The sequence below is a fragment of the Hemiscyllium ocellatum genome, chromosome 6 (assembly GCF_020745735.1).
Source record: "Hemiscyllium ocellatum isolate sHemOce1 chromosome 6, sHemOce1.pat.X.cur, whole genome shotgun sequence".
NCBI classification, from domain to species: domain Eukaryota; kingdom Metazoa; phylum Chordata; class Chondrichthyes; order Orectolobiformes; family Hemiscylliidae; genus Hemiscyllium; species Hemiscyllium ocellatum.
In genome coordinates, this window is record NC_083406.1 from 126,183,862 (window position 1) to 126,206,406 (window position 22,545).

Below are 22,545 nucleotides of genomic sequence, written 5' to 3' on the forward strand. Positions count from 1 at the left end.
GAGAGGGTGCAGAGAAGGTTTACGAGGATGTTGCCTGGTATGGAAGGTGATAGCTATGAAGAGAGGTTGAGTAGGTTAGGTTTGTTTTCATTAGAAAAAAGGAGATTGAGGGGGGACCTGATTGAGGTTGATTGCATGAGAAGGTGGGGAGCAGAGGGATGCAAACGCTTAGGAATTGGGCTCAGGCTTGGAGGGCCGAAGGGCCTGTTCCTGGGCTGTAAATTTTCTTTGTTGTTGGGTGCAGGGCTGGGAATTAGGCAGTACATAGACTGCTGTTTATACAATTTTCCATTCAGTATTTTTTAGTGACAATTCAACACTGGGGGCCATCTAGTTAGGTGTAAATTAATTTAATATACATTTATTTTTAATTAAATAGTTGCTAGAGGATAGAGGGTGGCATAGCACTCAGTGGTTAGCATGTTGCCTCACAGAGTTTGGGAGAAAAGGCAGGGTTGGACTGACAGGTCTGTTTCCATGATGTATGACTTCATGATTCCATCACCTGTGATCTCATTGAATAGTGGAGCAGTCAGTAACCTGGACTGTCATAGCGTAACCACTTCTTAGAAATTATTATTTCTTTTGGTTTACTTGTTTGAATTGTTCCAGTTTTAAAACATATTTCTTCCCCTTCACTGTTGTATCATTGAACAGAATGTCTCCAATGAAAGGAGTATGGATTGTGCCCTGAGTGCTCATGATATTTAACAATTTCAGAGTCTCTCGGATTCTGGGACCTGGATTCCTGTATTTTCTTGTTGACTTTTTTTTGTGGTAACAGTGTTGAGGAACTGTTCCCTGTTCAATAAGACTGAAATTGTCTGAGCTTGGCTCTGATTCTGGATGTGATTTTCCTGCCTGGAATGATCTGCTGCTGGCTCAGAGCCTGTCATGTTCGATATTCTCCTCAGTGCTGACAGTCCTCTGTAGATAACGAGCTGTTTTAGAAAGTGCTGGGAACAATGGGCAGCTTTTGGTCAGTTTGATGTTTGCTGTGAGTGACCTCCTGATTCACAGCTGTTTTCCAACGAGTTGGCTTTGGCTCGGTATTGGCTAGGTTTGAGACTCACTGCAGGAATGGTCTGTTTCCAAACCACAAGTCAGGCTCACTGTCTGGATAGGCTCAAGGGATTGATAACTCTGGAACCTTTCCACACAGTAACTCCATCTGCCTGGCCTCTCTAACTCGATGGTGACACTTTACTGCAGTTACTCTGTCAGCTGGAATGTTCCAGCCATTCATAATTTGGGATGTGGGGTGAGGGGAGGGGAACAAGTTTGAGACAGAGTGACATTGGAGGTTCAGGGAAGTGGGGAGTGAGGCGACTGTAATATATTTGATTCCTCCTATCTGCAGATAAGATGCATCAGAATTTTGGCTGAGTCTTTTGATGGGTGACCATCACCATAGCAGCAGAAAGCAGGCCAAGCCTCAGGATGTGCCGGGATAATGGAGTCCCCAGGAAGACCTGACAAAGCTGAGGCTTCTGACAGTCCAGGGTCAGGGCTGTGAGTGGTCTCCCTCCATATTGACCCAGGAAATGTGAGAGCTCCCAAACCTGCTGTAGCTTCTTGAACCCAGGCAATGTCCATCTGTGGGTCTGACACTCTCCCATCCCCCTGCTCTGATCGAGCACAGCTCCCCCTAACCTTACCCAGCTTGACCTTACGCATCTTGACCCTGCCCACACTGACCTGACCGACTTCTGACCTATCCTGATTTGACTAGACTATCCCACACCAGTCAGCAAAACCACCAAACCAGATCTGCCCTGACCCATGACCTACAACCACAACCCCAACCCTCATCCAGCTGTCACCCCTAACCCTCTCCCAGGTCACACCTCACACACTGAATCTTCAGAAAGCCCTAGTTAGGCCACACCTGGAGCATTGAGTCAAGTTCTGGGGTTCCCCTGTTTGGAATGAAGTAAGGCTCCTCAAGGAGCTTTGTGGAGGGAGAATGGTACAAAGGAAGCTGGGGGGGGTGGGAATGATGTTAGTGACAAGCTAAGGTTAGGGGTGCGGACAGAGGTATTCTGACAGCGAGTGGGAATGAGCTGGAACCAGCTGCTCAGGAGGGTGGGGGGTGTGGAGAATATGGGAAAAAAAGTTGAGGGAAATTTCGAAGGAAAGCTGATATGGATGTGATGGGCTGAACGGCCTCTTTCTGTGTCACAAAATGATGCTGACAAAGATTTGTACAAATTTAAGGATTTAATGAAACAACTGTTTATAAAAATTGGACCAATATGGCACAGCGATTACACATTACGCTGCTGGGGATCTATAAACAAACGTTTCCAAATCATCTTGAGATTCATGCAATTCTGTTGGATCAGAGTACAAAACACTGTTTACATTAGAAAGTGTAAAAATAAATAACGTCTTTGTATCTTCCGCACGTGTCTGAATAAAAAAAGGTGAAAGAAACAGAAGTTGACCACAGCCAATTGTCAGTCACCATCCCTATGGGATCAGCAAGGAAACTGTCTGAGAGTGATTCACCCCCTCATCCCCCCACCCCAACTCTCCACTCACCCACCCTCCATCAGGTCCCAATGTTTCAGTGCTCTGCCCTAACCACTATAGTCACCCTGAAAAAAGGAGGCTCCAGTCTCAGTGCGCATCCTTGTGATGCTGCTGCTCAAAACCATAACAGGGGCATCCATCACAGAACGGGAGTGTGGGAGTCATGAGTCAGGGTTCCTGCTCCTGGTCATTATCCAATGATCCTAATCTAACCCCAGTGAGAGTCAGTTAGTGTGTGTGGGACTGTACCCAGTGAGAGTCAGTGTGTTTGGGACTGTACCCCAGTGAGAGTCAGTTAATGTGTGTGGGACTGTACCCAGTGAGAGTCAGTTAGTGTGTGTGGGACTGTACCCAGTGAGAGTCAGTGTGTTTGGGACTGTACCCCAGTGAGAGTCAGTTAATGTGTGTGGGACTGTACCCAGTGAGAGTCAGTTAGTGTGTGTGGGACTGTACCCAGTGAGAGTCAGTGTGTTTGGGACTGTACCCCAGTGAGAGTCAGTTAGTGTGTGTGGGACTGTACCCAGTGAGAGTCAGTTAGTGTGTGTGGGACTGTACCCAGTGAGAGTCAGTGTGTTTGGGACTGTACCCCAGTGAGAGTCAGTGTGTGTGTGTGGGACTGTACCCAGTGAGAGTCAGTTAGTGTGTGTGGGACTGTACCCAGTGAGAGTCAGTGTGTTTGGGACTGTACCCCAGTGAGAGTCAGTGTGTTTGGGACTGTACCCCAGTGAGAGTCAGTGTGTGTGTGGGACTGTACCCCAGTGAGAGTCAGTTAGTGTGTGTGGGACTGTACCCAGTGAGAGTCAGTTAGTGTGTGTGGGACTGTACCCAGTGAGAGTCAGTGTGTGTGGGACTGTACCCCAGTGAGAGTCAGTGTGTTTGGGACTGTACCCCAGCGAGAGTCAGTGTGTGTGTGTGGGACTGTACCCCAGTGAGAGTCAGTGTGTGTGGGACTGTACTCCAGTGAGAGTCAGTGTGTGTGGGAGTGTACCCCAGTGAAAGTCAGTGTGTCTGGGACTGTATCCCAGTGAGAGTCAGTGTGTGTGGGAGTGTACCCCAGTGAAAGTCAGTGTGTCTGGGACTGTACCCCAGTGAAAGTCAATGTGTGTGTGGGCCCTGTACCCCAGTGAGAGTCAGTGTGTGTGTGGGCCCTGTACCCCAGTGAGAATCAGTGTGTGTGGTAATCCTAACCTAATAAGAATGCACCAATTTGGGCAAGACCGAAATATGTTTTGAATCATTTATGTTTGATGTTGAAGGAGAAACAGCGTTTCCTCCATCAGGTTTTATGAAATGAACAAAATTTCACATTCCAGGAGAAATCTGTGAACGAGTTCAGCAATGGGCAAACTTCCTGAGAGACCCTGTATTCTGGGCCGTTCCTGCCACCCAGTCCAAGGCTTGATATTGATCTCAGTCCCCTCCTGGATTGTCTCTGCCTTTTCCTTCAGTTTCCCAGGTGTCAGACTTCCCTTCATCTGAAAAGTGAAAGTTTCCACATCGAGCCCAAGGGACCGTGTAGTTTTTGATGGAGAGGAATTGAGTGGGAGGTGGTGTGAACTTGCTGCTGGTAACTGAAGATTGTGAACATTCTGTAGGATGGATCTTGGTTTTCAGTTTGAAACCTCTGAGAGGTCACTAATTACTCAGTGAAAGAGGAAATTCTGTCTCTGTGTTCGGTTCAATCCTCACTGTGCATCTCCAATACAAAAATAACAATGAACATTCACCAATCAGAGTCATGGACCTAATGATAGGTCACCTGTATCAATCTTACAAAGTATCTTTGTGGCAACAGGCCAGTCTTCATTGGCCACGAATAGAACATTACTTCATTAATACTCTTGGCAAATTACAAACACAACTTTATACAAGATTTGTGCAAATGAAGAGTACAGATTGGAAAGTGACGGCTCACATCCTTTGAATTGTTATTTACAGTGGATCGTCCTGAAATTCCATCAGGATTTTTTTCGGATTATGTGCGGATGTCAGGGGCAGTGTGTCACAGGACACTGTAAAAAAACAACATGGTGTGAAATCACAGTTACCCCAGAACAGAATACTGTTTCACTGTCACAGTCACACTGTCTTGTAATTCTTACAGTGTCATTCAGCAAACACAGCCCCCATCACACTGTCACCGAATGCTGTTACAACGCTATATCTCACTGGGACTTTATCCCATGGCATTGTCATACTGTGGGTTAACACTGTCATATAACAATGTCCAATATCCATCCATCAGTATTCCACTGTCACTGTGACAGCACCCAATCACATGGACTCTCCACTGTGACAGGTTCCTGCAGACATGCTCACATGTTGGGTTGCCTGACACTGGTCAGGGTCCAGTTAGAAATTCAAGGTGGTGCAGCTTTAAAGGGGACTCTTGTCTGGTGATTAATCATTACACCAAAAACAGAAAGAAACTTTTAACGCAATAATTTTCAAAGCCCTTGTGTCTCTGAGGAGATTGGTGAGGCGTCGTTTTGGAGATGAGGGCAGAGTTCAGATTGATGGAGGGAGAAGTGGTGTCAGGTGATGAAGCAATGATTGACCAGGTTAGAGTCAGGGCTGTGGCACCCAGAGGCTGGGAATTTGTCCCTCAGTCTGAAACAAGTCAATATGAAGAAAGGAATAACTAAATTCAACCAATTCACAGATATTTAAACCTCCTGTCTCCTGCCTAAAAAGAAACCTGAACTGGGACGAGACTCAGAGCACCCTTTAACACTTAAATATCAGCAACCCCTGACCCTGATCATTAGTGACCCCTGACCAGTGTCATCAATGACCTCTGACCTGAACCCTCAGCAAACCCTGACCTGAACCACCCTGCACTAACCCTGATTGTGAGTGAGTGAGTGAGTGTAAAAGTGAGCATTCGCTGAGAATCCCCCTCAAACATTCGCTGTACAGGGAGAGTATGGGGCTAGATACAGAGTAAAGCTCCCTCTACACTCTGGAAAAATATGTGACTATGCACATTTGGAGGAAGAATAGAGATATGGAATATTTTTGAAACAGGGAGAGGCTTTAGAAATCTGAAGTACAAATGGACTTGGGTGTCTGAGTTCAGGAAATTCTTAAAGTTAATGTGCAGGTTCAGTTGGCACTTTGGAAGGTAAATGCAATGTTAGCATTCATTTCAAGACAGCTAGAATACAAGAGCAGAGATGTCCTGCTGAGGCTGTATATGGCTCTGGTCAGACCAGGTTTGGAATATTGTGAGCAGTTTTGGGCCTCGTATCTAAGGACGTTGGCCTTGGAGAAAGTCCAGAGGAGGTTTAGAAGAATGGTTCTGAGGATGAAGAACTTGTCACGTGAGGAGAGGTTGAGGACTCTGGATCTGTAATTGATGGAGTTTAGAAGGATGAGGTGGATCTGATTGAATCTTACAAAACACTGAGAGGTGTGGATAGAGTGGACATGGAGGAGATGTTTCCACCAGTAGGAGAGACTAGGACCTGAGGGCACAGTCTCAGAGTGAAGGGACAACCCTGTTGAACTGAGATGAGGAGGAATTTCTTCAGTCAGAGGGTGGGGACTCTGTGGAACTCAGTGCCACAGAGGGTTGTGGAGGCCAAGTCATTGAGTGTGTTTAAGACACAGAGATAGATAGGTTCTTGATTACTAAGAGGATCGAGAGTTGCAGGGAGAAGGCATGAGAATGGGGATAAGAAACATTTCAGCCAAATGATGGAGCAGATTCGATGGGCTGAATGGTCTAATTGTGCTCTTGCATCTTATGATGTTATGGTCTGCACTGTCCCCATCAAACACTTCCAGGACAGGGATGGCAAAGAGTTATATACAGAGTAAAGTTTAATTTATTTTATCCCCATCTTTTGATTAGGTCCCACTGCTCCAAATCTCTAACATCCTCTTGCTCCACGTGGTTCAGAATCAGTTTGTTTCTGACCTTCTGTTTGTGACGAGTTAATGAAGGAATTAGGTGTTGTTGTGGTTGTGAACCCAATAAAAGTGAAATATTTGGTATTTGATTTGAGAATGCCCCCAACCCTCTCTCTCCCTCCCTCTCTGTCTCTTTCCCTCTCTCTTCCTGTCTCTCTCCGTCTCCCTCTCCCTCCCCCTCTCTCCCTGTCTCTGTCTGTCTCTCTCTCTCTCTCTCTATTGCTTTGAACAATGTTACATGGTCTGGTATTTCCAGTGATATCTGTGGTTTGGTATTGGCAGTTTGTGGCAGTGGGAGTGACTGAATGAGGAACATGGCTGCTGTGTTAACTGGGATCTATATCCGCAGCTCCACATCCTCTGGATTGTCTAAGGAATGCTCGGTACTGATGATGGAGGCTGAGGGTCCTTGGGAAACATCGAATGGGGATACAGCTGGAGAGCGAGCGGCCAATGGAGACAGTGAAGGGGAGAAGCTGGGTGACATGGCTGCTGATGTCATTGACGCATCACTAGTGATGGGTGAGCGTGGCAATGCGGTCATGTGACTGTGGCTCCGGTTCACTGCCATTCGGGGAGGGACAGACATGGCATTGGGGTGGGCCACAGAGGTGATGAGTGGGGGAGGGTCAATGCGAGGTTTGGGGTCCACTTTGGGTTTGGATTGGAAGTTTTTGCGAGGGGCATTCTCATCCTTGAGCCGGGCGATCTCAGTGAAGACACTGGCCAAGGGCTGGAACTGCGGGCTCCAGTTCAGGAGATAATCCCAGTTGTAGCTGCCTCGCAGTTCCTCCTCACTGGCGACGATGGCAGTCAGTGAACCTTGTGCTGATGGGCGGCCATCTTCAGCAAAGACATAATCCTTGGCGTGACACACACCCAGGCCCAGTCCTGCCCCCATATACCCACCAGCACCATCCTCCCGGTACAGCTGCTGTTGCCCTGGCAACAAAAGGCCACTGGTTTTCTTGTGTTTAAACCACTCCACGCCAGGGTCAGTGGAGATATCTGACATTTGGTCAGCGTCCTGCTGGATTCCTGAGTCTGGGCCACGTGTTGACACATGCTCCTGCATGGAGGAGCTCAGGCTGCTGACACGTGGGTACTCATTAATCATTCGAATCTCATCGTCTTCCGCTGCTTCTGCTGATCCACGGCCGCTGGAGTGTGAAGGATCGATCGAGTCTCCCCGGGTGTACGGAGCTCCCACTCCTGCAGCCTCGGCTGTATACCCGGGCAAGGTCTGATGGTAGATACGGTCACTGGATGGTAATGTGGCATCCTCAGTTCCCAGTTTCTGGAAGCTGGGTTCCGGAATGTTGTCGAGCTGTGAGCCGCTGCTTGCCTCGTGGTTCTTCCTTCTCCTCCTGGCTCGGATGATCACCAGGGCCAAGCCGATGATGGCAAGAATCCCCCCAATTCCTAGTGATGCTGCCAAGGCAACTATCAGCAACCAATTGAGCTCAGTTGTTAATCCAAACGAGGTCTGAGTGATGTCAATATGTGCCTTGGTGCTGGAGGATCTGGAGGATACCAGTGGGCTCTTGGCCTGGATGTTGAGGGTCATTGTCCGTGTTTCTCTCTTTGACCGTTTGCCTTGGTGTCTCTGATTGTCCATCTTGAGGATGACGTCACCTGTAGTTTTGTTCACATCAAAATACTGCGATGGGGTTAGCAGTGAGTACAGGACAATCCCATCGAGACCACCATCCTCATCTGTGGCTATCACTTGCCCGATGCTCTGGCCCTTCTTTGCGTTCTCTGGGACAACAAAGTTATACACAGGGTTGACAAAAATGGGATCGTACTCATCCTCCCCAGTCACATGGACCTGGACAGTGACAGTGGCTGAGGAGTTCCCAGAATCCACTGCCTTCACCACAACCTGAAAGGAGTTCAACTTCTCAAAATCAAACGAGAGTTTTGTGCGAAGCTCTCCGCTCAGCTGGTTAATGTCAAACATTTCTTTGTCTTTCCCAAAGCCTGTCATGGAGATGGGCTGGCTGATGATCGAGTATTGTAACTCACCAAATCTTCCACAGTCAAAGTCGATGGCACGGACTTTGGCCACGAGTGAATGAGCTGGCAAATTCTCTCGGATGTTAGCACTCAGTGTTTGCATTGGGAAGAAGGGTTGGTTGTCATTCACGTCCTTTAGTTCCACTGTCAGTGGGACCAGGGCAAAGTTAGCCTGAGGGGCCTGGCCATCGGTCACCTGGATGATGACCGTGTGCCGAGACCGTGCCTCACGATCGAGGGCTTTACGCAGTTTGACAATCCCTGTTCTCTCACCCACCTTGAACTGCGTATCTTCATCACCTGAGCTGATACTGTATCGCAGCACAGAGTCGCCCCCAGAATCAAGGTCATGAGCTGCCACTCGGATAATCTCAGTCCCTACAGCAACATCCTCACTCACAGTCACTTTGTATTGAGTACGGTTAAAGACAGGAGCATTGTCATTGACATCCTGTACTGTAATGATGGCAGAGACGAGTGCACTGCGCTGAGGGACTCCATAATCCAATGATGCAATGGTTAAATTGTACTCGGTGACAGTTTCAAAATCCAAAGTGTCGAGCAGTATGAGAGAGGCAGTCGTCCTAAAGTGCCCGTCTATAATCTGCAGTTGGCTCTGCAGCTGGAACACATGACCTGTGTCCCCACTGATAATGCTGTAATCAAGGCCACTGTTATCCCAGGAGGAATCCAAGTCAATGGCCTCCAGGGTCAGGATGGTGCTTCCTGGAGGCAGGTCCTCCTGTACCTGAGCCTTGTACTCGGGCTGAGTGAAGGATGGAGAGTGGTCATTGATGTCCAGCACCTGGATCTGAACTGTGGTAAAAGAAGAGAGAGGTGGGGAGCCGCAGTCTCGTGCTTCAATCACCAGGTCCAAAGGTTCAGCCAGCCTCAGATCCACATCCCTCACAGTAAACAGGGTCCCTAAAACAGAGGAAACAAACCAGTAACCACACAAGACGACCCATCGTCCATTCCCCACTCACACACCCAGCTTTTGTCACAACACAAACTGCTTCCAACCTCTTCCCCAAAACCCTCCGCTCCCTAACTTCCCCCACCCCAACTCCTCACCCCGAGCCTCAGACTTCACCCACTCTGACATCAGACACTCATTACCCTGTGGAGAGACACCCCCCCTCCTCTTCACCCTCTGGGGGTGGGGTGGGGGGGGGGGAGTGGGGTGGGGGTGTAGCACTCACCATTGTGAGGGTCAATGGAGAATCCTCCAGTTGTTGGGGATTTCAGGCTGTACAGGATTTCCCCGTTTTCACCAGGATCACGGTCAGTGGCTGTCACAGTAACTACGCTGCTCCCGGAACTTGCAAACTCTGACATTGTTACCTGATAAGACAGAAGCATGGACTAGTCAGAACAACACATGTAGAAAGGTCGCTCGGAAAGTCAAACTCAATTATTAAACTTACAAATGTGTGTCTCAGTTCCGTTCCTGTACATTCCACATGTTTATGTAAGTATGTGAGACTGTGTCTATGTGTGTGTGTGACTGTGTGTACGTGAGTGTGTGTGTGTCTGTATGTGTGTGTGTCTGTGTGCATGTAACTGTGTGTGTGAGAGACTGTGTATGAGAGACAAACTGTGACTGTGTGTGAGAGACTGTGTCTGTGTATGCCTGTGTGTGTGTGTGTGTGTGTGTGTATGTGTGAGACTGTGTTCGTGTGTGAGAGAGAGACTGTGTACATGATTGTGTGAGAGAGACTGTGTGTGTGAGAGAGCAAAAGAGACTGTGTGTTTGTGTGAGAGAGAGAGACTGTGTCTGTGTGTGTATGCGTGTGTGTGTGAGAGAGAGAGAGACTGTGTGTGTGTGTGTGTGTGTGTGTGTGTGTGAGAGAGAGACTGTGTATGTGATTGTGTGTGAGAGAGAGAGAAATTGTGTGTCTGTGTGTGTGTGTGTGTGTGTGTGTATGAGGTGTCTCACGGTCAGTTCCTGTCCGGCCCCGGGACCCCTCCGTTTTGAGACCTCCTGTACCTGATACAAATGCTGCACAAAGACAGGGGGGTTGTCATTGACGTCCTCAACGATGATGGTGATGTTGGCCTCAGTACCATGTTTGGAGTCAGACGTGTGGACAGTGAGCATGTACCAACTTTGTTCCTCAAAGTCCAGGGTATCTGACAGTGAGATGATTCCCTGGTAACGATTAATGCTGAACTTCTCTGTATCAGTCACCAGACTGTAGGACAAGACCGGACCTGAATCCACATCATTTCCTGTTACCTCAATGATCTCGGAGCCAATCAGTGCGTCTGTGGGCAGGATAGAGAGATAGGTGAGTGATGATTTCTACCAACAGAAGTGGAGCCCAGTTACAAGTGGAGTTCCGCAGGGATCAGTTCTGGGTCCTCTGCTGTTTGTAATTCTTATTAATGACTTGGAAGAGGGAGTCGAAGGGTGGGTCAGTAAATTTGCAGACGATACGAAGATTGGTGGAGTTGTGGATAGTGAGGAGGGCTATTGTCGGCTGCAAAGAGACTTGGATATGATGCAGAGCTGGGCTGAGGAGTGGCAGATGGAGTTCAACCCTGCCAAGTATGAGGTTGTCCATTTTGGAAGAACAAATAAGAATGTGGGATACAGGGTTAACGGTAGGGTTCTTAGTCAGGTGGAGGAGCAGAGGGATCTTGGGGTCTATATTCATAGCTCTTTGAAAGTTGCCACTCAGGTGGATAGAGCTTGTAAGAAGGCCTATGGTGTATTAGCGTTCATTAGCAGAGGGATTGAATTCGAGAGTCGTGAGGTGATGTTGCAGCTGTACAGGACCTTGGTAAGGCCACATTTGGAGTATTGTGTGCAGTTCTGGTCGCCTCACTTCAGGAACGATGTGGAAGCTTTGGAGAGGGTGCAGAGAAGATTTACCAGGATGTTGCCTGGAATGGAGAATAGGTCGTATGAGGATAGGTTGAGAGTGCTAGGCCTTTTCTCATTGGAACGGTGAAGGATGAGGGGTGACTTGATAGAGGTTTATAAGATGATCAGGGGAATAGATAGAGTAGACAGTCAGAGACTTTTTCCCCAGGAGTGTTACAAGAGGACATAAATTTAAGGTGAAGGGTGGAAGGTATGGGGGGGTGTCAGGGGTAGGTTCTTTACCCAGAGAGTGGTGGGGGCATGGAATGCGCTGCCTGTGGGAGTGGCAGAGGCAAATCATTGGTGACCTTTAAGCAGCAATTGGATAGGTACATGGATAGGTGCTTAAGCTAGGACAAATGTTCGGCACAACATCGTGGGCCGAAGGGCCTGTTCTGTGCTGTATTGTTCTATGTTCTGTGTTCTAACTTTCAGCTTCGGGTCTGAAGGGAATTGTCATGGGTGCAGTGCTGGAGATATCAAACATGGCCATGTGTCAGCCTGGAATGTCCTATCCATTGCTTTGCTATGAAGCTCATTGACACAAACTCATCTATAAACCAGATTGAAAACAAACACAGAGAGAAACTCAGCAGATCTGGCAGCATCTGTGGGGAGAGAGAAACAGAGTTAATATTCTGGGTCTAGGGAACGGAAACATTAACTCTGCTTTCTCTCCATAGATGTTTCCAGACTTGCTGAGTTTCTCCAACACTCTCTGTGCTTGTTTCTGATTTCCAGCATTTGCAGTTCTTTGTTTTTTTGTTGAATGTTCTGGGAAACCAGGTTCGAACCCTGCCATGGCCGATTATGGAATTTGAATTCAATAACGAATCGATTGTGAGTTGAGATATTGATAATGGTGTTTTGGATTCTCTTAATTTCACAGACTGTGGGAAATGAGTCACCATAAAACATGGAGAGAAATCCCAAAGAAAACTGCATTCTATTCTATAATTTCCTGGTTAAATTCTGTTTGTTTTAAAAATGGACAACAGGTGAGGACGTGGCTAAAGGACTCAGTGATGAGCTGTCAGCCTGTGTTCAGTTTTGGACAGAAGGAAACATCAAGACTCACTATGCTAAAATCGGTGTTAGTACCTTTACTATCTCGCAATGGAAAGTCTGATAAGGGGAGGTAACGTCACACTGTCATCTTAATAACCTTTGAACCAACCCATTGAGATTAACATTTACCATGTCACATGACTGCCCTTGTCACCTGACTGAAATCTGAACAGTTTAAACCTGCAGTTCTGGGATTCTAGGTTGGTGTGACCCTCCAGAGGAAGAGCAGGACTTCAGGCTGGCATGACTTTCAGATACGAACCCTCCATCTCGACCTCCAGGTTTCCAACTAGAAACAGAATTGAAAACTGTGGCCCTGGAAAAGCACAGCTGGTCAGGCAGCATCAGAAGAGCAGGAGAGTTGACGTGGTGTATATGGATTTCAGCAAGGCGTTCGATAAGGTTCCCCCCAGTAGGCTATTGTACAAAATGCGGAGGAATGGGATTGTAGGAATATAGCAGTTGGGATCAGTAATTGGCTTGCTGAAAGAAGACGGAGGGTGGTGGTTAATGGGAATGTTCATCCTGGAGTCCAGTTACCAGGGGGTACCGCAAGGGTTGTTGTTCGTCATTTTTATAAACTACCTGGATGAGGGTGTAGAAGGGTGGGTTAGTAAATTTGCAGACGACACTAAGGTCAATGGAGTTGTGGATAGTGACGAAGGATGTTGTAGGTTACAGAGAGACATAGATAAGCTGCAGAGCTGAGCTGAGAGGTGGCAAATGGAGTTTAATGCGGACAAGTGTGAGGTGATTCACTTTGGTCGGAGTAACCAGAATGCAAAGTACTGGGCTAATGGTAAGATTCTTGGCAGTGTAGATGAGCAGAGAGATCTCGGTGTCCAGATACACAGATCCTTGAAAGTTGCCACCCAGGTTGACAGGGTTGTTAAGAAAGCATACAGTGTTTTAGCTTTTATTGATAGAGGGATCGAGTTCTGGAACCATGAGTTTATGCTGCAGCTGTATAAAACTCTAGTGTGGCCACACTTGGAGTATTGTGTACAGTTCTGGTCACCGCATTATAGGAAGGATGTGGAAGCTTTGGAAAGGGTACAGAGGAGATTTACTAGGATGTTGCCTGGTATGGAGGGAAGGTCTTACGAGGAAAGGCTGAGGGACTTGAGGATATTTTCGTTGGAGAGAAGAAGGTTGGGAGGTGACTTAATAGAGACATATAAGACAATCAGAGGGTTAGATAGAGTGGACAGGGAGAGCCTTTTTCCAAGTATGGTGATGGCGAGCACAAGGGGACACAGCTTTAAATTGAGGGGTGATAGATATAGGACAGATGTCAGAGGTAGTTTCTTTACTCAGAGAGTAGAACGGGTATGGAATGCTTTGCCTGCAAAGGTAGCAGATTCGCCAACTTTAAATACATTTAAGTCGTCATTGGACAAGCATATGGACGTACATGGAATAGTGTAGGTTAGATGGGCTTCAGATTGGTATGACAGGTCAGCACAACATCGAGGGCTGAAGGGCCTGTACTGCGCTGCAATATTCTATGTTCTCATTGGAGCAAATAAGGATGAGAGGTGATTTGATGGAGGTGTACAAGATGATGAGAGGCATTGATAGAGTAGATAGCCAGAGAGTTTTTCTCAGTGCGGAAATGGCCATCACAAGGGGACATAATGTTAAGGTGATTGGAAGAAGATTTAGGGGAGATGTCAGAGGCAGATTCTTTACTCAGAGAGTGGTGGGTGTGTGGAATGCACTGCCAGTAGTGGTAGTAGAGTCAGATATAATAGTCCCACCTCTCCCAGAACCAGTCCCAATGTTCCAAAAATCAGAATCCCTCCCTCGTGCACCATCTCTCAAGCTAGTATTCATCCTGCTAATTCTACCATTCCTACTCTGACTAGCATGTAGCACTGGTAGCAATCCTGAGATTACAACTTCTGAGGTCCTGCTTTTTAACTTGGTTCCTAACTCCCTAAATTCTTCATGGAGGACCTCATCCCATTTTTTACCTACATCATTGGTGCCTCTACGCACCACAACAGCTGGCTGTTCACCCTCCCCCTTGAGAATTTTCAGCAGTTGATCTGAGACATCCCACCCCGTGCACCTGGGAGGCAACATACCATTTGGGAGTCTCATTTTTGATCACAGTCCCGCCTATCTACTCCCCTTACTATTGAATCCCTATGACTATAGCCCTTCCACTCTTTTTCCAGCCCTTCTGTACAGCAGAGCAGCCACAGTGCCATAAACCTGATTACTGCTGCTTTCCCCTGCTGAGCCATCTCCCCCAACAGTATCCAAAATGGTATACCTGTTTTGGAGGGAGATGACCGCAGGGGACACCCGCACTGCCTTCCTGCTCTTTCTCTGCCTTTTGGTCACTCATTCCCTTTCTCCCTCAGCAATTCTAACCTGTGGTGTGACCAATTCACGAAATGTTGGTGACAACGGCATGGTGGCTCAGTGGTTAGGAGTTTGCACATTCTCCCTGTCTCTGCGCAGGTTAGGTCAATTGGCCTTGGGAAATTGCCCCACAGGGATGTGTAGATTAGGTGCATTAGTCAGGGGTAAACGTACAATAATAGGGTAGGGGAATGTGTCTAGGTGGGTGACTCTTTGGAGGGTCAGTGTGGAGTTGTTGGGCCGAAGGGTCTGTTTCCACACTGTAGGGAATCTAGTTTTATACTTACTGATATTGTATCTCCTGAGCATGCTGTGTCTGACAAGACTCCAGAGACAACTGTGCCAGAACATCAGAATGAGAAACCATGGGACATTCTATACTTTATCCTTTCATTTTTCAAGAATAATCTGGTCAGCAAGGTTTGTTTCAACTGAACCTCAGAGTGAAAATGTGAGTGTCAATGTGAAGGTGTAGGTGTACGTTTGCGTGAGAATGGATAAATGTGAAGGTGTCAGTGGGTGTGCATAAATGTGATTGAGAGTGTGTAGGTGTGAAAGTGTCAGTGTGAGTGAGGATGTATGAATCATAGAGTCATTGAGGTCTACAGCACGGAAACAGGCCCTTTGGCCCAACCTGCCCATGTGCCCAGTTTCCACAATAAACTAGTCCTATTTGCTCCTGTTTGGTCCCTATCCATCCACGTACCTGCCTGAATGTTTCTTAAATAACAACATTGTACTCACCGCCTCAGGCAACCCATTCCAGGCACTCACCACACTCTGTGTGAAAAACATGCCCTCTTGGATCTCTCCCCTCTCATATTAAACCTATGCCCTCTAGTTTTAGACTCCCCTACCCTGGGGAAAGCTATTCACTATCTGCCTTATCTAAGCTTCTCATGATTTTGTAAACCTCTGTAAGGTCACCCCTCAGACTTGTACACTTCATGGAAAAAAGCCCCAGCCTGTCCAACCTCTCCTTATGACTCCAACCTTCCGGTAGCATCCTCGTCAATCTTTTCTGCTTCTTTCTACTTTAACATTATCCTGTTGATAGTAGGGTGTCTAGAATCGCATGCAGTACCCCAAAGGCGACCTTACCAATATCTTGTACATCTGTAACAAAACACCCCAACTCCTGTACTCAATGCTCTGACCGATGAAAGCAAGAATGCCAAAAGCCTTCTTCACCACCCTGTCCACCTGTGACTCCACTTTCAAGGAGCTATGAACCTGTATTCTAGATCTCTTTTTTCTATAACACTTCCCATGGCCCTTTCATTGACTGTCTGAGTCCTATCCTGGTTGAACCAACCAAAATGCGACACCTTGTATGTATCTAAATTAAACTCTATCTGCCATTCCTCAGCCCACTGGTCCAGTTGATCAAGATCTCGTTGTATTTCCAGGTAACCTTCTTCACTGTCGACTATACCACCAACCTTGGTGTCATCTGCAAACTTTCTAACCATACCTCCTAAATTCTTATCCAAGTCATTTATATAAATAATGAATAATAGTGGACGTGCAAAGGTTTAGGGAGGGATTGTGTCAGTACGAAGGTATGAGTGAGATTGCATCTGCCAGAAACTGCGTGTGAGTGTGAATATGTGAGTGAGCATGAGTGTGAAGGTATGAGTGTATGAGTGTGTATGTGTGGATGTGTGAGTGTGTGAATGTGAAGGCGTAGGTGTGAAGGTGTGAGTGAGTGAGTGTGTATGTATGGATGTGTGTGTGAATGTAAAGGCGTAGGTGTGAAGGTGTGAGTGTGAGCGTGTGAGTGTGTTGAGGTACAGAGGAGGTGGTCACTCACTCTCGGGAACGCGCACCAGCTTTGGCAGTGGGATGGTGGGACTGTTGTCATTCAGGTCGAGGACAATGACGGTGAGTGTAGCACTGCCCATGAGCCGTGGTGACCCTCGGTCTGACGCTGACACAACCAACCTGAAATGACAAGGACAGAAAACATTCATAAACCCTCTAAAACATTCAGAAAACATCAACTCCCGTAACAACATAGTGTCAGGAACGTGGAGAGCAGACAGTCTTGGGTTGGTCAGTGTGGGTCCGGTCAGTGTGGGTGCAGTCAGTGTGCGTGTGGTCAGTGTGGGTGTGGTCATTATGGGTGTGGTCAGTGTGGGTGCGGTCAGTGTTTGTGCGGTCAGTGTGGGTGTGGTCAGTGTGGGTGCGGTCAGTGTAGGTGTGGTCAGTGTGGGTGTGGTCAGTGTGGGTGCAGTCGGAGTGGGTGCGGTCAGTGTAGGTGTGGTCAGTGTGGGTGCAGTCAGTCTGGGCGCAGTCAGTGTGGGTGTGGCCAGTGTGGGTGTGGTCAGTGTGGGTGCAGTCAGTGTGGGTGTGTTCAGTGTGGATGTGATCAGTGTGGGTGCAGTCAGTGTGGGTGTGGTCAGTGTAAGTGTGGGCAGTGTGGGTGCAGTCAGTGTGGATGTGGTCAGTGTGGGTGTGGTCTGTGTAGGTGTGGTCAGTGTGGGTGTGGTCAGTCTGGATGTGTTTAGTGTGGGTGTGGTCAGTATGGGTACGGTCAGTGTGGGTGTGGGCAGTGTGGGTGTAGTCAATATGGGTGCAGTCAGTGTGGGTGTGGTCAGTGTGGGTGCGGTCAGTATGGGTGTGGGCAGTGTGGGTGTGGTCAGTGTAGGTGTGGTCAGTGTAGGTGTGGTCAGTGTGGGTGTGGTCAGTCTGGATGTGTTTAGTGTGGGTGAGGTCAGTATGGGTGCGGTCAGTGTGGGTGTGGTCACTATGGGTGCAGTCAGTGTGGGTGTGGTCAGTGTGGGTGTGGTCAGTATGGGTGTGGGCAGTGTGGGTGCAGTCAGTGTGGATGTGGTCAGTGTGGGTGTGGTCAGTGTGGGTGCAACCAGTGGGTGCGGTCAGTGTGGGTATGGTCAGTGTGGGTGTGGTCAGTGTGGGTGTGGTCAGTGTGGGTGTAGTTAGTGTGGGTGTGGTCAGTGTGGGTGTGGTCAGTGTGGGTGTGGTCAGTGTGGGTGCAGTCAGTGTGGGTGTGGTCAGTGTGGGTGTGGTCAGTGTAGGTGTGGTCAGTGTGGGTGTGGTCAGTATGGGTGCGGTCAGTGTGGGTGTGGGCAGTGTGGGTGTGGTCAGTATGGGTGCAGTCAGTGTGGGTGTGGTCAGTGTGGGTGTGGTCAGTGTGGGTGTGGTCAGTGTGGGTGCGGTCAGTATGGGTGTGGGCAGTGTGGGTGTGGTCAGTGTAGGTGTGGCCAGTGTGGGTGTGGTCAGTCTGGATGTGTTTAGTGTGGGTGTGGTCAGTATGGGTGCGGTCAGTGTGGGTGTGGGCAGTGTGGGTGTGGTCAGTATGGGTGCAGTCAGTGTGGATGTGGTCAGTGTGGGTGTGGTCAGTGTGGGTGCGGTCAGTGTGGGTGTGGTCAGTGTGGGTGTGGTCAGTGTGGGTGCAGTCAGTGTGGGTGTGGTCAGTGTGGGTGCAACCAGTGGGTGCGGTCAGTGTGGGTGTGGTCAGTGTGGGTGTGGTCAGTGTGGGTGCAGTCAGTGTGGATGCAGTCAGTGTGGGTGTGGTCAGTGTGGGTGTGGTCAGAGTGGGTGCGGTCAGAGTGGGTGCAGTCAGTGTGGGTGCAGTCAGTGTGGGTGTGGTCAGTGTGGGTGCAGTCGGAGTGGGTGCGGTCAGTGTAGGTGTGGTCAGTGTGGGTGCGGTCGGAGTGAGTGCCGTCAGTGTGGGTGTGGTCAGTGTGGGTGCAGTCAGTGTGGGTGTGGTCAGTCTGGGTGTGGTCAGTGTGGGTGTGGTCAATGAAGTTGTGGTCAGTCTGGGTGCGGTCAGTGTGGGTGTGGTCAGTGTGGGTGTGGTCAGTGTGGGTGCAGTCAGTACTTACTGAGTCTGTGGCCAGACCTCTCGGTCCATAATAGCGGCTGTGCTGATGTGGCCAGTCACGGGATTGATGTGGAAGAGGTCACTCTGGGCTGAAGCTGCGATGGTGTAAGAGACTTCCCCATTCTGGCCCTGGTCCAAATCATTCGCCAAAACCTGAGAGGCACAAATTACCAGGTGAGAGTGGTCAGTGTCCGGACACATCCCGGAGAGAGAGGTGTCACAGATACCTCCCTGCTGTAGGGGTGTACCTGTGCCCGGTGAGAGCGGGCAGGTGAGAGCGGTCAGTGTGCGGACACAGATACCTCCCTGCTGTAGGGTGTACCTGTGCCCGGTGAGAGCGGGCAGGTGAGAGCGGTCAGTGTGCGGACACAGATACCTCCCTGCTGTAGGGTGTACCTGTGCCCAGGCTGTACCTTACCTGTGCCCGGGCTGTACCTTACCTGTGCCCGGGCTGTACCTTACCTGTGCCCGGGCTGTACCTTACCTGGGTGATGGGAGTGCTATAACCACGAGCCTCCCAGATGAACGTGACATAGTTCTGCAGCTGGAATCGTGGCAGGTTATCATTGACATCATGGAGACTGAGAGTGACAGCCGTGAACACAAAGGAGGACGGAGACTCCGCTTTCACCACAAGCCGCATTTTTGGTGTTTGTTCATAATCGAGGGCTGACGGGCTCTTCACGGTGATGTCTCCTAGCAACAGCACAGAGACCGGTTACTGTTTGAGTACATCACCCAAACATACAAACCATTTCATCAGATTCACTATCAGCAATTCATATAACCCATCACACTAAACACCCCTCAAACTGACTGACAGTAACATCTCAAACTAGAGCAAGCAGGTACACAGCAAGATCCCATAAAACAGACTGAAATGAAAGGAAATCCCCTTAGAGACAGGCAAATAAGTAGGAGATTCTGCTCAAAATTCCAGACGTAACAGGGAGAACACTCTGCAACAGAGTCTTATCAAATATTCATTTCCTCAGTACTGATCCTCTGACAGTGTGGCACTCCCTCAGCACTGACCCTCTGACAGTGTGGCACTCCCTCAGCACTGACCCTCCAACAGTGCGGCACCCCCTCAGCACTGACCCTCTGACAGTGCAGCACTCCCTCAGCACTGACCCTCCGACAGTGCCCACTCTCTCAGCACTGACCCTCTGACAGTGCCCACTCCCTCAGCACTGACCCTCCGACAGTACGGCACTCCCTCAGCACTGACCCTCCGACAGTACGGCACTCCCTCAGCACTGACCCTCCAACAGTGCTGCATCTTTTTTATTGTCTTATAAACAGTAAATTATTTTTGTATTCTCTCTCCCTCTTGCTTTTCTCTTCTGCCTGTTTGTTAGTGAATAACAGCGAACGATATTTCCAGCCTGGCTCTGTTATGGAGTGTTTACAATCTCAGTCTGTCTGTAGTCACTCGCCAAACCTCAGAGCTGAGAGACTGTGCTCCATGGAAAGAGTTCCATCTTTGAGCTGTGAATCACTGCTCCCTCATTGGATTGTGCTGGCACAGAAAGCGTAAGGCAGCTTTCCCTGATCAGAGTGGGTTATGGGATCCTGACCGGCCGGATTCACTGTCATCTTAAACCCCATTCTCTCAAAGTAGCACATGGAGACAGATGTAACATTGCTCAGAGAGAGGAGACACACACACATAGACTCACACACACAGATATATACACACACACACACACACACACACACAGACACACACACACACACACACACAGACACACACACAGATATACACACACACACTCACACACACAGACACAGACACACACACACAGATACACACACACACACAGATATACACACACACACTCACACACAGACACACACACACACACAGATACACACACACACACACAGATATACACACACACACTCACACACACAGACACAGACACACACACACAGACACACACACACAGATATGCACACACAGACACACACACACAGACACACACACACACAGATATACACACACACACAGACACAGACACACACACACAGATACACACACACACAGACACACACACAGATATGCACACACAGACACACACACACACAGATACACACACACACACACACACACTCACAGATAAACACACACACACGGATACACACACACAGACACAGACACACACAGAGTCAGACTCACACACACTCTCAGATACACACACAGATACACACAAGCACATGCACAGATACACACACACACACGGATACACACACACAGACACAGACACACACAGAGTCAGACTCACACACACTCTCAGATACACACACAGATACACACAAGCACATGCACAGATACACACACAGACACAGACACACACACTCGCAGATACACACACACACAGTCAAACACACACACACAGATACAGACACACATACATGCACACAGATACACACACAGACACCCACACAGTCAGACTCACACACACACTCTGTTACACACACACACACTCACAGATATATACACACACACGCACACAGTCAGACTCACACACAAATTCTCAGATACACACACAGATACAGACACACACACATCAGACTCTCACACACACTCTCAGTTACACACACACTCACAGATACACACACTCACAGATACACACACGCACAGAAACAGACACACACACACAGACACACACACACTCACAGACACACATACACACTCACAGATACACACAGTCAGACCCACACACACACAGATATACAAAAACATGCACACACACAAATACACACACACACTCACAGATACACACACAGTCAGACTCACACACACACACTCATAGATACACATACACAGATACACACACACATACTCACAGATACACACAGTCAGACTCACACACACACAGATATACACACACACTCGCAGATACACACAGTCAGACACACACACACTCACATACACACACAGTCAGACTCACACACACACTTGCAGATACACACACACAGTCAGACTCACACACGCATAGTCAGACTCACACACACAGACCCACACACACTCACAGATACACACACAGTCAGATACACACACACACACAGACTCACACACACACACACTTACAGATACACGCACACTCACATAACTATGTGCACTGACTCTGATAGACACACACACACTCAATCACAAATACACATTCACACACACACACTCATAGACACTCATCCAGCTCCAGCTCATCTGCAAATTACATATCAACCACTGCCTGAAAAAGCAGCTGTGTAAACAACACACATTGAGTGAGAGTAATGTGCTTTTTAAAAAATTGTAGCAATCCTGCAGCAATCCTTGATTTTTTTTCATTTCAGTCCACAATCAAATGTACAGACAAATAAAGAGATACAGTCGATACATTCTTGTGGAGTGATTAGCAAGATCAACATTTATTCCCTCAAATATAAACAATATACTGATACAGAAAGTGAAGCTGCAGGATCACTGCTGGGTGACTAAGGGGGTGAGAGCCAGAGATTGCAGCAATAACTGAAGCAGATGTGGGTTTGTTTGTATCAGCCTTTATAGAAGCTATAAATAATTCAGACAGTATTAGAGGAGTGAGAGGGTCTTAAAGGACCAATCACAACAGGAATTCAGTGTGGTGGAGCTGAGAAACGTCAACAGGCAGTAAACATTGCTGCTGAGAGTATTTGTCAAATATCTAACCATGTGGTAATTAAGTTAAAATTCACACAGCACCAGGTTATAGGTATATTTGGAAGCACTAGCTTTCGGAGCACTACTCCTTCATCAGGTGGTTGTGGAGTATAAGATCGTAAGACACAGAATTTACAACAAAAGTTTACAGTGTGATGGAACAGAAATTATATATTGAAAAAGGCCTGGATTGTTTGTTCAGTCTCTCATCATTTAGAATGGGCATGTTGG

General features: G+C 48.2%; 1 protein-coding gene across 1 annotated transcript in view; it reads right to left on the reverse strand.

Moving 5' to 3' along the window:
- Nucleotides 1-2,253: 2,253 nt before the first annotated feature.
- The window catches only part of LOC132816982 (protocadherin-16-like), a 411,427-nt gene continuing 391,135 nt past the window's right edge, over nucleotides 2,254-22,545 (reverse strand). Inside the window, exons 15-20 of the mRNA XM_060827009.1 lie at nucleotides 19,111-19,322; nucleotides 18,628-18,779; nucleotides 16,593-16,723; nucleotides 10,460-10,737; nucleotides 9,672-9,813; nucleotides 2,254-9,393 (exon numbers count right to left, since the gene is read on the reverse strand). Coding sequence (XP_060682992.1) covers nucleotides 6,788-9,393; nucleotides 9,672-9,813; nucleotides 10,460-10,737; nucleotides 16,593-16,723; nucleotides 18,628-18,779; nucleotides 19,111-19,322 — 3,521 coding nt within the window. The 3' untranslated portion in view covers nucleotides 2,254-6,787. The remainder of the gene's footprint in view (nucleotides 9,394-9,671; nucleotides 9,814-10,459; nucleotides 10,738-16,592; nucleotides 16,724-18,627; nucleotides 18,780-19,110; nucleotides 19,323-22,545) is intronic.